Here is a 13,252-nt window from a genome sequence, read left to right as displayed (position 1 = left end):
AAGGCTTTCTCTGTTGCAGGTCCACGACTGCGGAATGAGTTGCCACTGAGTGTCCGGCAGGCTCCCACACTCTCAGTCTTTAAGTCTCGCTTGAAGACCCACTTCTATTCGCTTGCCTTTAACACGGTGTGATTTGTTTTGGTCCGGTCTGTTCTCTACTCTGTTGGCCATTTTAGTTAGCTCCTGCTGCTATTTGTATCTGTATTTCTATTTTATGTTTTCCTGTCTGCTGTGCATGTTTGTGTTCTTTTGTACAGCACTTTGGTTGGCCTTGTTGCTGTTTTAAGTGCTATATAAATAAATTGGTATGGTATGGTATGGTATCTCCTCGGACCGTAATTTAATCTGCGTGGCTACCTGTAGGTTTGATATGATTGGCTAGAGTACAGGAAGCAGCCAATGAAATCGAACGCTACCGCTGCGCAGCGGGTGAACAACCAATCAAATGAATCATAAAACAGTGATAAGAATACAGTATATAAAACAGTATATGAGTTATATTCATGCAGGACATCATGACTACGCCAGCAAAATAAATGAAAACAAACCCGAGGTACATCTACTGTGACCACTGTAGAGAAATTGTGTGTAAAACTACATACTATGAACATTTACGTAAATATGGACAGAAAGAAACCTACGGACAGGTGGATACCAAAAAGGTATGTATGACTTTTGCATATATGTGACCCAGAATATCTAAATGAGGATGAAGTCTAAAGGTGGGATGTGGAGAAATAAGCAAATATATTTTGATTAAAATGTTTGCGAAAATCGAATTCTGTCAAAATATTATGAATACATGTTTTATTAATGATCAATTGATTAAATTGTCTGAAAAACAATCTTAAATTTTTTTGAGTAATTTTTTGGATCTGTACCTACAAACAACTTGATTTTGAGGAAAAATGCCGTAACATTTTGAGTTTTTCCATGTGAGGCAGAAAAACATTTTTTGTCTTTCCAGCTGGAAATCCCAGTTTTAAAATATTATTACGTCATATCTCTGGATCCACTTAAGTTATGACGTGGCTTATGAGAACCACATTTGGTGTTCAATACAGCTGAAGCAGTCCCTTAGTTCAAAGAGATTTATTTGACAGATTTACAAGTACTCAGAATTCAAGATACAATTACAATTGTATGCATACAATGGGCATTCCAAGAACAGACCTGTCTGATGGCAGTCCTCCAGCAAAATGCAATGACCTCGGTTCTGACTCTTTCCCTTATTTTACCAAGACTGCTCCTGATTGGTTTAAACACTCCGTTGTCATGGTTACGGGGCTCTTCAGCCTTGGAGGTCACATACCAAAAGATAAGGTTTTATGGTTTTATGGCTCTTTGTTAACTTTCTCTTGAGCTGAGTATACTTGTTAAACGATTAAATGCTTGTTAAACTATTCAATGCTACTTTCTACTGTCCTTACTAATTAAGTTTAATCAGCTATTAAGTTCTATCATCTTTACTAAGTTTAGTCAACTCTATTAAGTTCTATCACCTTTACTAGTTATGTTTAAGCAAACTACATTCTCATCTGTTCTGTGTGTGTGTGTGCGTGTCAGTCCCTGCACGTGTGATTCTGTGTGTGTGTGAGTAAAGGAGAACTTCTACTAGATGATTTTAGAACTAGTTATGTTCAATATTCCATTTAACTAAGTAATTCAAATCAAAGTAACTGATTAATATTTAAATGATTGTAAGTTAATTAAAGAAATTTCAAGCTTGATTAAAATAATGATAAAAGATAAAACATGAAATCCAACAGTTATCAACATGATCCAGGTATCAAAATGTAGCTTTTAAAGCCAGAAATCTGAAAATGTAATTGTCAGTGTCAATGTCAAATTTATTTCTATAGCACATTAAAACAACAAAAGCTGACCAAAGTGCTTTACAGTTTAAGACTGTCGAACAAATACAAATAAAACAGAGAAACACACTGAAGAAAAAAAAAAACTTCAGCTCTAATAAACCTCCAACTCCATCTAGTCTAAAGTCAAAGGTCATTTTGACCAAAATTGACTTAATCCTCATTTCAATGTGATTGGTCACATTTCTTATCTGCTTTCTAAATTCACACAGCTTTACATTCATCATGACTTTTGGCTAGGGGATGTTTTTAATGTACATAAGCATAATGCACATGCACTATGTTCTGTAAAGTACTAGTACTATACAGAGAGTACCCTAAAATAGTCTCAAATATTAGTAGAAAATGTAGGAAGCATACGTCTTTGATGGATACATACATTCAAGAAAATATACTCTAGTAAGTGTAAAAAAACGGTTTGTAAAAAGACTGCTAAACTACTGTATGCTTGATCAAAACATCTGCTTTAATATTTTAAATGATGCCATCAGACATGCAAAATGTTGTGTGCAAAGTCTTTTATTTTAAAGATTAAGCTAATTAAACTTGCAATTATCTGTACTAAAAAAACAAGTTGTGTTTTTTCATTTTTCATCTCAGGGGGCCCCTAGAGAAAACTATGAAATGAGACAAGTAAATGGAAGAGAAAACAAAGAAATCACAGCTGTTCTTGACAGTAATGAAAAACAGGTAAGCAACAAGGTGTGCAACTTTTGTTCTGAGTGCTTGATTGTTTCAGTTCACATTCATGTTACACACAGACAACCAACAGCATGGAAGTTGTGAAAGATTAAAACAGCTCCTTAGATTTAGCCTTAGTAGATTTAGCAATTAAATAGATAATTCAGAGGAAAACTGAAAATGTATTCTAAAAACAATTAGTGAATTGCCTTCTATTGAAGCACATAAAGATTGTTGGTTTTCTATCTCTGGAAAATCTCCTCTAGATTATAGTTACAGCTTGGGTGACCAAAGGTGGGGGCAGGAGTGCAGTCAAAGGCATGATGGAAGATGATGTTGAGTTTGAATAGTTAGGAGGTGTGAATGTGTCCCCATCAAACCTACAAAAAAAAGTCACTCAGGTATTCAGCCAGGCCTTTGTTTACTACACTGAATAGGATGAGTTCCTGATGAAACGTTTCATTAAAAAAGAACTTGTCCAGAAGACTTAAATATTTTTTCTTGCTGAATGAGAGCACTTCTTAGGAAAATTATTTGTTAAAAATTGGAATTTATGAGATGTATGCTTTGGAGTGTTGTTTGAAAGTGACACCACTCATTTGCGTCTCTTGGCATTCTCCACAGAAAAGCTGCACCTCTGATATGGACCTTCTGTAAAATTCCTAGATTTGTTAAAATATATTTGGTGCCACATGTGAAACAAATTACACCTAAGTTGTTTGCAAAATATATTACAATCAGTTATAAATAAGATCAGATTAAATGTGATTCCACTTGAATATTTAATGCTTGATTTCAATTTTGCATCCAAACATTATATTTGTGGATTTAAAATCTTTTAAAACCTGCATGGATCAATGTTTAAGTGACGCTGATCTTTTCCAGTGAGGGAAACTGGAATAATATTTGTCCTATATTTGTGTTACAGGATAGTGACGAGTCATTCTACGGGGCTGATGGAGAAGAGAAACAACCATATGCAAGTACATATATGTCAGCAATTCTTTTCTGTTTTGTGATCTGTGCTGTAGAATAATGAGGTTCTGTGAAGACAAGAGTGGAGCCGGGGGGAGGGGGGTGTCTGTTGTAGTCTTCTAAAGTGCGGAATGTTAATAATGTGTGAAATAGTAATGAGGGCATTGCAAGTGGGGAGACTGAATCGGGGGAGGTCGCTTCAGATCATTCTCCCACCTTGGCCTCAGTGCTGCTTGCAGCTTTAATACTGATCTTATTCCTCAATTCCTTCTGCCCAACTGTCAACAATACAGTGATACTATTGTCCCATACTCTCCAGTCATGATTGGGTCTAAATCAAGAAACACAGAACTAACAACTAAAAGTAGTTTTCATTTTCATTGACCCTTTATTTATACAGGTAGTCTCATTGAGCCACGAGAACTCATTTTCAAGAGAGACCTGTTTAGGGAGCAGATGGTGGGGGTTAAGGGCCTTGCTCATGGGCCCAGAGTGGGGCGAATGAGGGTGGAGGCAGGTGTGGGTGTTTCACCTTTTTCCACCCACATTTTTTGATGTTGTTGGTAGCGGGGCTTGAACTAGCGATCTTCCAATCACAGGCCCACCGTCTCTAACCACTGTGCCACCACTCCCCCAAGTTTAATTTAGAATAAAATTTGTATGAGTAGGAGCTGCTGCTAATATGGCTGCCTGCTTCCACATCACCTGAGAAAATTGTTGGATCTAAGTTCTGTATTAGATTAATGTCATTGTTGGGTTATTTTGACAGATGATTGCACTGAATGGTTAACTGTGGTTCCAGGTGCAAGCAACAGTGAATGCAGCACGAGGAACACCAGATGCCGTGAAGAGGAAAGTGACCGCAGTGATGAAGAATCTGTTGGAGGTGAAGAAGACACTGAAGGCAGCAATGAAGATGAGGAAATGGAATGGAGTGAAGAAGACATTCAAGTGGCAGAGGCATGGGAAGAGATAGCAGATGAAGAGAGGAATGAGAACAGCAAAGTTGATGATGTTCAGTACTCATGGTTTACGTATTTAATCCTTCAACTCACAATGTGGAAATCACATTTTACAATTTCAGATAATGCTTACATCGCATTGTTAGACCTGATAAAGTCATTTCTTTTTGTGGTTGGCAGCATTTTAAAGATTGCTACATTGAAACATTTGGCTGAAAAAATTCCCTCAACCATGTATATGATCAGGAAAATACTTTCACTCAAAAAAGATGACTTCATTCACTATGTGGCATGCCCAGTTTGTGACAAAATATATACACTTGAGGAGGCAACCATAATTGTAAAGGATGGACGCGGCATAAGAAATAAATCAGCAAGATGTAGTCATGTTAGTTTCCGAAAACATGCACAAAAGCGGCATCGTAAGGAATGTGGGACTTTGCTTTTGAAAACAGCCATTGGAAAAAAAGGATTAACCTATTTATATCCCAAACGTAGCTTTTGCTATAGAAACATTACAAAGAGCTTGCAGGATTTAGCACAGAGACCAGGTTTTAATGAAGCCTTTGAAAAGTGGAGAGAACGAGAAGTGTGTGACAATGTATATGCTGATGTGTTTGATGGACAGATTTGGAAAGATTTTCAAGCTTATGATGGCAAGCCATTCCTTTCTGAAGCATGTAATCTGGGTCTCATGCTTAATGTTGACTGGTTTCAGCCCTATGACAAAGTTAAAGATTCTGTAGGTGTGATGTACCTAGTTGTAATGAATCTTCCTCGTGAGGAGAGATTTAAGCAGGAGAATATTATAATCGCAGGAATCATTCCTGGACCACATGAACCTAAAGGGCATATTAATTCCTACTTGAAACCACTTGTTGATGACCTTCATGACCTGTGGAAGGGGGTGTACTTGTTAGACTCTTCGGCTTTAGGAAAGCAACAATACAGAGCTGCTCTACTGTGTCTGTCAAGTGATATCCCAGCATCTCGCAAGACTGGTGGGTTTCTAGGGCACATGGCAAAAATGGGATGTTCTAAATGTTTAAAAGAGTTTCCAAGAACCATTGATAACAAGGTCGACTACTCGGGTTTCCAGTGTGATCAGTGGCTCCCTAGGTCAAAAGTAAATCACATTTTGTATGCCAGGAAAGCAAAAATAGCCAAATCAAAGGCAGATCAAGCAAGGTTAGAAGGAATTTATGGTGCCAGGTATAGTATTCTTCATGACTTGCCTTATTTTGACCCTGTTAGAATGCATGTTATTGATCCCATGCATAATATCTTGGAGGGCACTGCCAAAAGAGTAATGCAAGTGTGGAAAGAAAAAGGTATACTGAATAGGCAGTCCTTCATAAGTTTACAGTCAAGAGTAGATTCCCTAAAAGTCCCAAATGACCTTGATCCTGGAATTCCTGGAAAGATTGAGTCAGCGTTTGAAGGTTTTACAGCAGCCCAGTGGAAGATTTGGGTATGCACTTATTCTTTGTATGCCCTGAAAGGTCTTTTGCATGAAGCAGATTATAATATCTGGAAGTCTTTTGTCTCTGCTGCAAGGATACTTTGTTCTCGGATTGTGACAACAAGTCAGCTGGATGATGCACACAGGTGTCTCAAAATTTTCTGCAATTTATTTGAGAACAAATATGGAAAAGAGTGGTGTACCATGAACTTACACCTTCATTTACACCTACAATCGTGCTGCATAGACTATGGCCCCGTACATTCATTTTGGTGTTTTTCTTTTGAAAGGGCTAATGGGATTTTAGGTGACTACCATACAAATAACCGACATGCAGAACTCATTATGATGCGTAAATGGTTGCTAGATTGGCAGGTATTTCAGAAAGATAAATGTGTACCAAAACAGGTTGAACAACATTTTCAATTTTCTAAAAAAAATAGCATCAAAATGCAGCTACATACTAAATATGGACCAGATAAATAGGCTTAAAATTATGTCAGACAGTGATGTTCCACATGACTTCAGATTTGATGATACGTTGGAGACTCTGCTTCCACCTTTACACCGAAGGCATATTTCGTACGAAGAAAGTGATGCTCTCCTTCTAATGCTTAAGACTTTGTACAAGAATGACTGTGTACATAGAGTGTCTTTCAATGCCATTAGGTTTGACAGATGCACACTAGGAGGGGAATTACTATCAACTGGAGACTACAGAGCTGATGCAAAGTCATGTGTTTTTGCAAGGTGGCTTAGAAATGACGAGAAAACTGGAGAACCTGTTATTGATCTGAAAGCTGCAGCTCGACCAGCGTTGATTTCCAGAATGCTTAAGGTCATAGTCTTTTTGAAAAAAGATAAGGAAAGACAGTTAAAGCTGAGCATACTGTTGCGGAGGTTAAATGGTTTAAACAACATGGTGATAGATATTATTACAGTCATAGTGATTCATGTTCTGTTTGGGAATTGGGTTTTGAGCCTTTTTCTTATGCAACATACCTCCCACTGAAAAGAATCATTGGTCGTTGTGCCTATGCAAAGTGTAAGGTTAGGTTTTCAAGAACTAGGGAGGAAACTGTACGGGTTGTGGTTCCAGTCTCATCACTGCGATGTAGTTAGGGAAAAGGATAATGAAACATTACTGAATTACCTTGTTTCTTTTTATTTATTTATTTTTAAATGCTTATGGAAGAAAAATTGTTGTTTCTCTGAAAAAATATGTAACGAGCCTTATTTCAATATTCGAATAAGCGTTGACTTGGAAGTTTAATGGCTACTTCAAGTTATTGTCATCTGTAACAAATAAAAAAATTCAGAATCACAGTGGGTCTTTATTGCTTCACCATGAAATTGTCTTGAAGTGAGCAAAAACAATGAAAATAAAAAATTAACAACAAAAAACAGACAGAACATAAACAGTATAAACGGGGCAAAATCTACAATTCACTTCCTCTGCTGCCATTGCAGGTGGACAACAGCCCAGACAAAGAACATTTCTCATCCTTTTGTTCACTGAATTGTGCAGTGAGCCCTTTATTTTTAATTTGGTGCAGGCAACATGTATCAAAGGAGATTAATTTAAGCTGAACAACAAAGCAGGTGAGATGGGCTCAAAGTAATCAAACACAGGAGTCTCTGTATATTAAGAGAGAAAGACCTTCTCAACAGAGGAGGACGCATCAGATTCTAACTTTCAAAAATGTATAATGCAGCTTTAGGACTGATTCCCAGACGATTTTCACACCTGATGGGAACAGAGGAGCCTCATCTGTGAATTAGACTAACAAAGACCTTAAGAAACATCTACTGTTAAGGTGTGAGGTGTGATTTGTCAATTTACATAGGTATGTGTGTATCTTATCTCAGCCTTTAAAACCTGATCCCCACACTGCTCCTTGAATTGAGAAAGGGTCAGAGTCAGTGAATCTTTATTGTCATTCGCACCACATGTGGTACATGTGATGAAACGAGATTATGTACACAGGGTCCCAGTTACATCCAACAATAAAATGTAAAAGAAAAACAGTAATAACAACATAACAAAGGTGGCCTTTTGTTATGTACATGCACCCACTGCCAGGTAAGGCTAAACAGGGGTGATGGGTGATGGGTTAGTACAAAGGAGGCATACTTGAATCTAAATTTCTGGTAATGTTGACATTTTTTGGGGGGTGGGGTGGGGTAATCAAACCATAATAACCGGAGTTTCATTGAAGTCTCTTACTCTGGTAGAAGGAGTCCGCCTTGCCGCCTTCATACACTGGGTACCCTTGAACATTAAATTTGTTTATCACATCGTGCAACTACTGTGTCCCACTGGGCAATCCCTGACGTGTTCTTTAACGAACAACATATGGCTGAATGTGCTGGAACACTATGTTGAATGTTGAACTGGACATTTGAAAGTGTTTTCTCCAGTCATCATCACTAAAGTTGTGCAACACTTCAATCCAAAACACTGCACCTTAAGGTTGCTCCATCCAGCCTGATTGTACTGCAGAAAAGCAAGATGCTGTGTTTCCATTCAGGGTTGCTTCAGTGTGCAATCAGCAATACACGCTGGATCTTCACATTTATCAAAAGCATTTGGAGAACCACTATGATAATCCCTAGTGTCATCATGTTTTCTGAAATGTTGACAACCACGTCAGTGGTCCCATAAAACACATAAGCAACACCTAATCGCAGCTGCTGATTGTTTTCCATGCCCCTTCTCATCCCACGCTGAAAATCGTTTTGTGAATGCTCCATTGAGGATGGGATGTGGCTGGCTTCATCTTTATTTCATGAATGACCCGAGGGGGTTCAAAGCAGAGCTGGTCTGTGTGGCAATTTTTTGCAGAACTGACTTAGGCTTTGATCAGTTAGTAGTTTCACAGCTTAAATACAAACCGGATTCCAAAAAAGTTGGGACACTAAACAAATTGTGAATAAAAACTGAATGCATTGATGTGGAGATAGTAAATGTCAATATTTTATTCGTAATAGAACATAGATGACAGATCAAAAGTTTAATCTGAGTAAATGTAAAATTTTAAAGGAAAAATATGTTGATTTAAAATTTCACAGTGTCAACAAATCCCAAAAAAGTTGGGACAAGTAGCAATAAGTGGCTGGAAAAAGGAAAATGAGCATATAACAAACAGCTGGAAGTCCACTAATTAGGTCAATTGACAACATGATTGGTATAAAAAGAGCTTCTCAGAGTGTCAGTGTCTCTCAGAAGCCAAGATGGTAAGAGGATCACCAATTCCACCATTGTTGCACAGAAAGATAGTGCAGCAATACCAGAATGATGTTACCCAGCGTAAAATAGCAAAGACTTTTAAGATATCATCATCAACCGTGCATAACATCATCAAAAGATTCAGAGAATCTGGAACAATCGCTGTGCGTAAGGGTCAAGGCCGTAAAACGCTACTGGATGCTCGTGATCTCTGGGCCCTTAAACGTTACTGCACCTCAAACAGGAATGCCACTGTCAAGGAAATAACAGAATGGGCTCAGGAATACTTCCAGAAAGCATTGTCAGTGAACACAATCCACCGTGCCATCCGCCGTTGCCAGCTGAAACTCTACAGTGCAAAGAGGAAGCCATTTCTAAGCAAGCTCCACAAGCTCAGACATTTGTACTGGGCCAGGGGTCATTTAAAATGGATTGTGGCAAAATGGAAGACTGTTCTGTACATTTGGTGCATCATAAAGAGGAAGGTGAGACAAAGAAGGCCCAAGACGATTGAACAGTTAGAGGCCTGTATTAGACATGAATGGGAGAGCATTCCTATTTCTAAACTGGAGAAACTGGTCTCCTCTGTCCCCAGACGTCTGTTGAGTGTTGTAAGAAGAAGGGGGGATGCCACACAGTGGTCAGAATGGACTTGTCCCAACTTTTTTGGGATTTGTTGATGCCATGAAATTTTGAAACAACATATTTTTCCCTTAAAATGAAACATTCTCTCAGTTTAAACTTTTGATCTGTGATTTATGTTCTATTCTGAATAAAATATTAGATGTTGGCACCTCCACATCATTGCATTCAGTTTTTATTCACAATTTGTTTAGTGTCCCAACTTTTTTGGAATCCGTTTTGTAAAAAATATGGGTTTATCCTTTCAGATGTCAGAGACGCAAATTGACTGATGATAATCTAAACAAGCTGAATGAACACCAGAAAAGTGTCGCCTTATACAGTATGGTATTATTGGGGTGGGGAATTATGCTAATTGCCCCACACGTGCATAATTTTACTCAGAATCAGGTGCAATTCATTCATTCATTCAACCTTTATTTAGGCAGGTTAATCCCATTGAGCCTCGAGGACTCATTTACAAGAGACACCTGGCTACAAACAAAGAATGATGACAACAGCAACAGTAGATTTTCCTTGGACAGTCAACAATAGACAATAGAGGAATACAGATTTTTTTTTAACAAGTTAAAACAAAGATGTCAAAGTAGCAAAACAGACAGATTATAAGGCAGATGTAGAAAATCAAAAACAGGAACATGTCTGCATTAGTTTTTGCCAGGATACCAACAGATTCTTAAAGCCATTTAGAGAAGTCAAGGTCGCGATCTTCAGATCTTTTTGTAAGATATTCCAGGAACAAGGAGCGGAGTAGGAGAAGGCCCTTTTGCCAAGCTCAGTTCTCACTGATGGAACACTACAGGTAATCATGTCCTGAGAGCGCACACTGTAGCTGCACTCACACAGAGACATGTAGGAGGAGATGTATGAAGGCAGCAGACCAAGAAGTGATTTAAAGATGAAAATGTACCAGTGGAAGAGTCTGCGTGAAGTTAATGATGACCAGTTAACCAGTTAAAATATTAATCAAATACGCACCTGATTTACACACTTTTCCTCAAGATAGAAGCAATTGTTCTGGCGTACCATGTTCGTACGAACAAAAGTAGGAGAAATTTAGGAGCAAAATATGAAGTTGTTGAATCTGGCCCATTGTATCTAATGAAGCACTAAATAAGCACTATATAATACATTAAAATGAACAGGTTTGGGTAATCCAATTTACATTAAGGAAACACAGACTGGAAGTTAAATTCCCAACCATCAAAATTACCAAACGTAAAAAATAACAATGAACTCTCATATTAATCTGAAGGGTAATAGTAATTCAATTTGAACCACATCCAAAACAATGGATTCTGTGGGGAAACAAGTTCTGTTTAGCTACTATCTTATGGTGAGCTTTTTATGTAGAATCATATTATGGAGCTTTAAGACCACCGGTGGAAATCCCTTTTTTTTCTTTGTGTATGTGTGAGTAAAATAAATTCTTAACAAACATCCAAATCAACGTTTTGATTAACAGAAATAATTTCAAACCTGCAAATAGATAACTTTTAGTGCTCCCTGGTGGTTTCAAGATGCAATAACATTTAAATCTCAAAATACAAAGATTTCCTACAATGGAAAAACAGCTGAATGGCAGTGTTTAAAGCTAATTAAAGAGAGATAAAAACACAATTTTAATTTTAATTGGAAGTCAATTGAACAGTTTTGACCATGAGAGATACCAGAGGGAGTATTTGATACTAAGGTCAGTTTTGTTGCTAATCTTTGACATCTTTGACACGTCACCCCTATCTGTGTTATACACATTTGATAGAAAGAAAATCCTTTAGGATTTGTGTAAAGATAAAATTTTACACATACATACACGCACGCACGCACGCACGCACGCACCCACACACACACACACACACACACACACACACACACACAGTTAAATATATATATCCAGAAAATATCCAATACTAGGATTTATTATGTATGGGTATCCAGAAAATATCCAATACTAGAATCTATCACAGATGTGTATCCTGAAAATATCCAATATTAAGATCTATCACAGATGTGTATCTGGAAAATATCCTATACTAGGATTTTTCATGTATGGGTATCCAGAAAATATCCAATACTAGGATCTACCACAGATGTGTCCAATACTAGGATTTATTATGCATGGGTATCCAGAAAATATCCAATACTAGGATCTATCACAGATGTGTATCCGCAAAATATCCAACATTAGGATTTCTTATGTATGGGTATACAGAAATATCCAATACTAGGATTTATTATGTATGGGTATCCAGAAAATATCCAATACTAGGATATATTATGTATGGGTATCCAGAAAATATCCAATACAAGGATCTATCACAGATGTGTATCAGGAAAATATCCAATAGTAGGATCTTTCTTATATGGGTATCCAGAAAATATCCAATACTAGGATCTCTCAAGTATGGGTATCCAGAAAATATCCAATACTAGGATCTATCACAGATGTGTATCAGGAAAATATCCAATAGTAGGATCTTTTAAATATGGGTATCCAGAAAATATCCAATACTAGGATCTCTCAAGTATGGGTATGCATAAAATATTCTATACTAGGATCTATCACAGATGTTCATCCGGAAAATATCCAATACTAGGATTTATTATGTATGGGTATCTAGAAAATATCTAATATTAGGATCTATCACAGATATGTATCCGGAAAATATCCTAAACCAGGATTTATCATGTATGAGTATCCAGAAAATATCCAATACTAGGATTTATCATAAATGGGTATCCAAAAAATATACAATACTAGGACCTATCACAGATGTGTATCTGGAAAATATCCAATACTAGGATCTTTCTCATATGGGTATCCAAATAATATCCAATACTAGGATTTCTCAAGTATGGGTATGCATAAAATATCTTATACTAGGATTTATCATGTATGAGTATCCAGAAAATATCCAATACTAGGATCTACCACAGATGTATATCTGGAAAATATCCAATACTAAGATCTTTCTCATATGGGTATCCAAAAAATATCCAATACTAGGATCTCTCGAGTATGGGTATGCATAAAATATTCTATACTAGGATCTATCACAGATGTGTATCTGGAAAATATCCTATACTAGGATTTATCATATATGGGTATCCAGAAAATATCCAGTGCTAGGATCTATCACAGATGGGTATGCGTGGGATATCCTGTACTAGGATCTGTGACAGATGAGATCTCCCCGTATAGCACCGGAAATATATTGGATATGTGGCAGATACGTAGACTTGCATACTGTTGTATCTCCCCGGATATTAGGCCTTTTTGTCCAGTGGAGACAGACGAGGCTGAGCATAAACTGGTCATACTGGTGAAAGACAATGGTAACGTTTCCCTCTCAGCAACAGCTACTGTCATTGTCAAAGTCGTGGAGCCCAAAGAGGCTTTTGCAGCTTCTGATGTTAAAAGTGCAGC

General features: G+C 37.4%; 1 protein-coding gene across 1 annotated transcript in view; it reads left to right on the top strand.

The window, feature by feature from the left end:
* Positions 1–4,190: 4,190 nt before the first annotated feature.
* The window catches only part of LOC119408727 (protocadherin alpha-6-like), a 13,013-nt gene continuing 3,951 nt past the window's right edge, over positions 4,191–13,252 (top strand). Inside the window, exons 1-2 of the mRNA XM_037675568.1 lie at positions 4,191–4,194; positions 4,333–4,549. Of these exons, the coding sequence (XP_037531496.1) occupies positions 4,191–4,194; positions 4,333–4,549 (221 nt within the window). The remainder of the gene's footprint in view (positions 4,195–4,332; positions 4,550–13,252) is intronic.

Source organism: Nematolebias whitei, chromosome 4, assembly GCF_014905685.2.
Source record: "Nematolebias whitei isolate Nwh7 chromosome 4, NemWhi1, whole genome shotgun sequence".
In the NCBI taxonomy this organism is placed as follows: domain Eukaryota; kingdom Metazoa; phylum Chordata; class Actinopteri; order Cyprinodontiformes; family Rivulidae; genus Nematolebias; species Nematolebias whitei.
The sequence above is the reverse complement of the archived record's forward strand: the minus strand, read 5'-3'. Positions and strand labels throughout refer to the sequence as shown.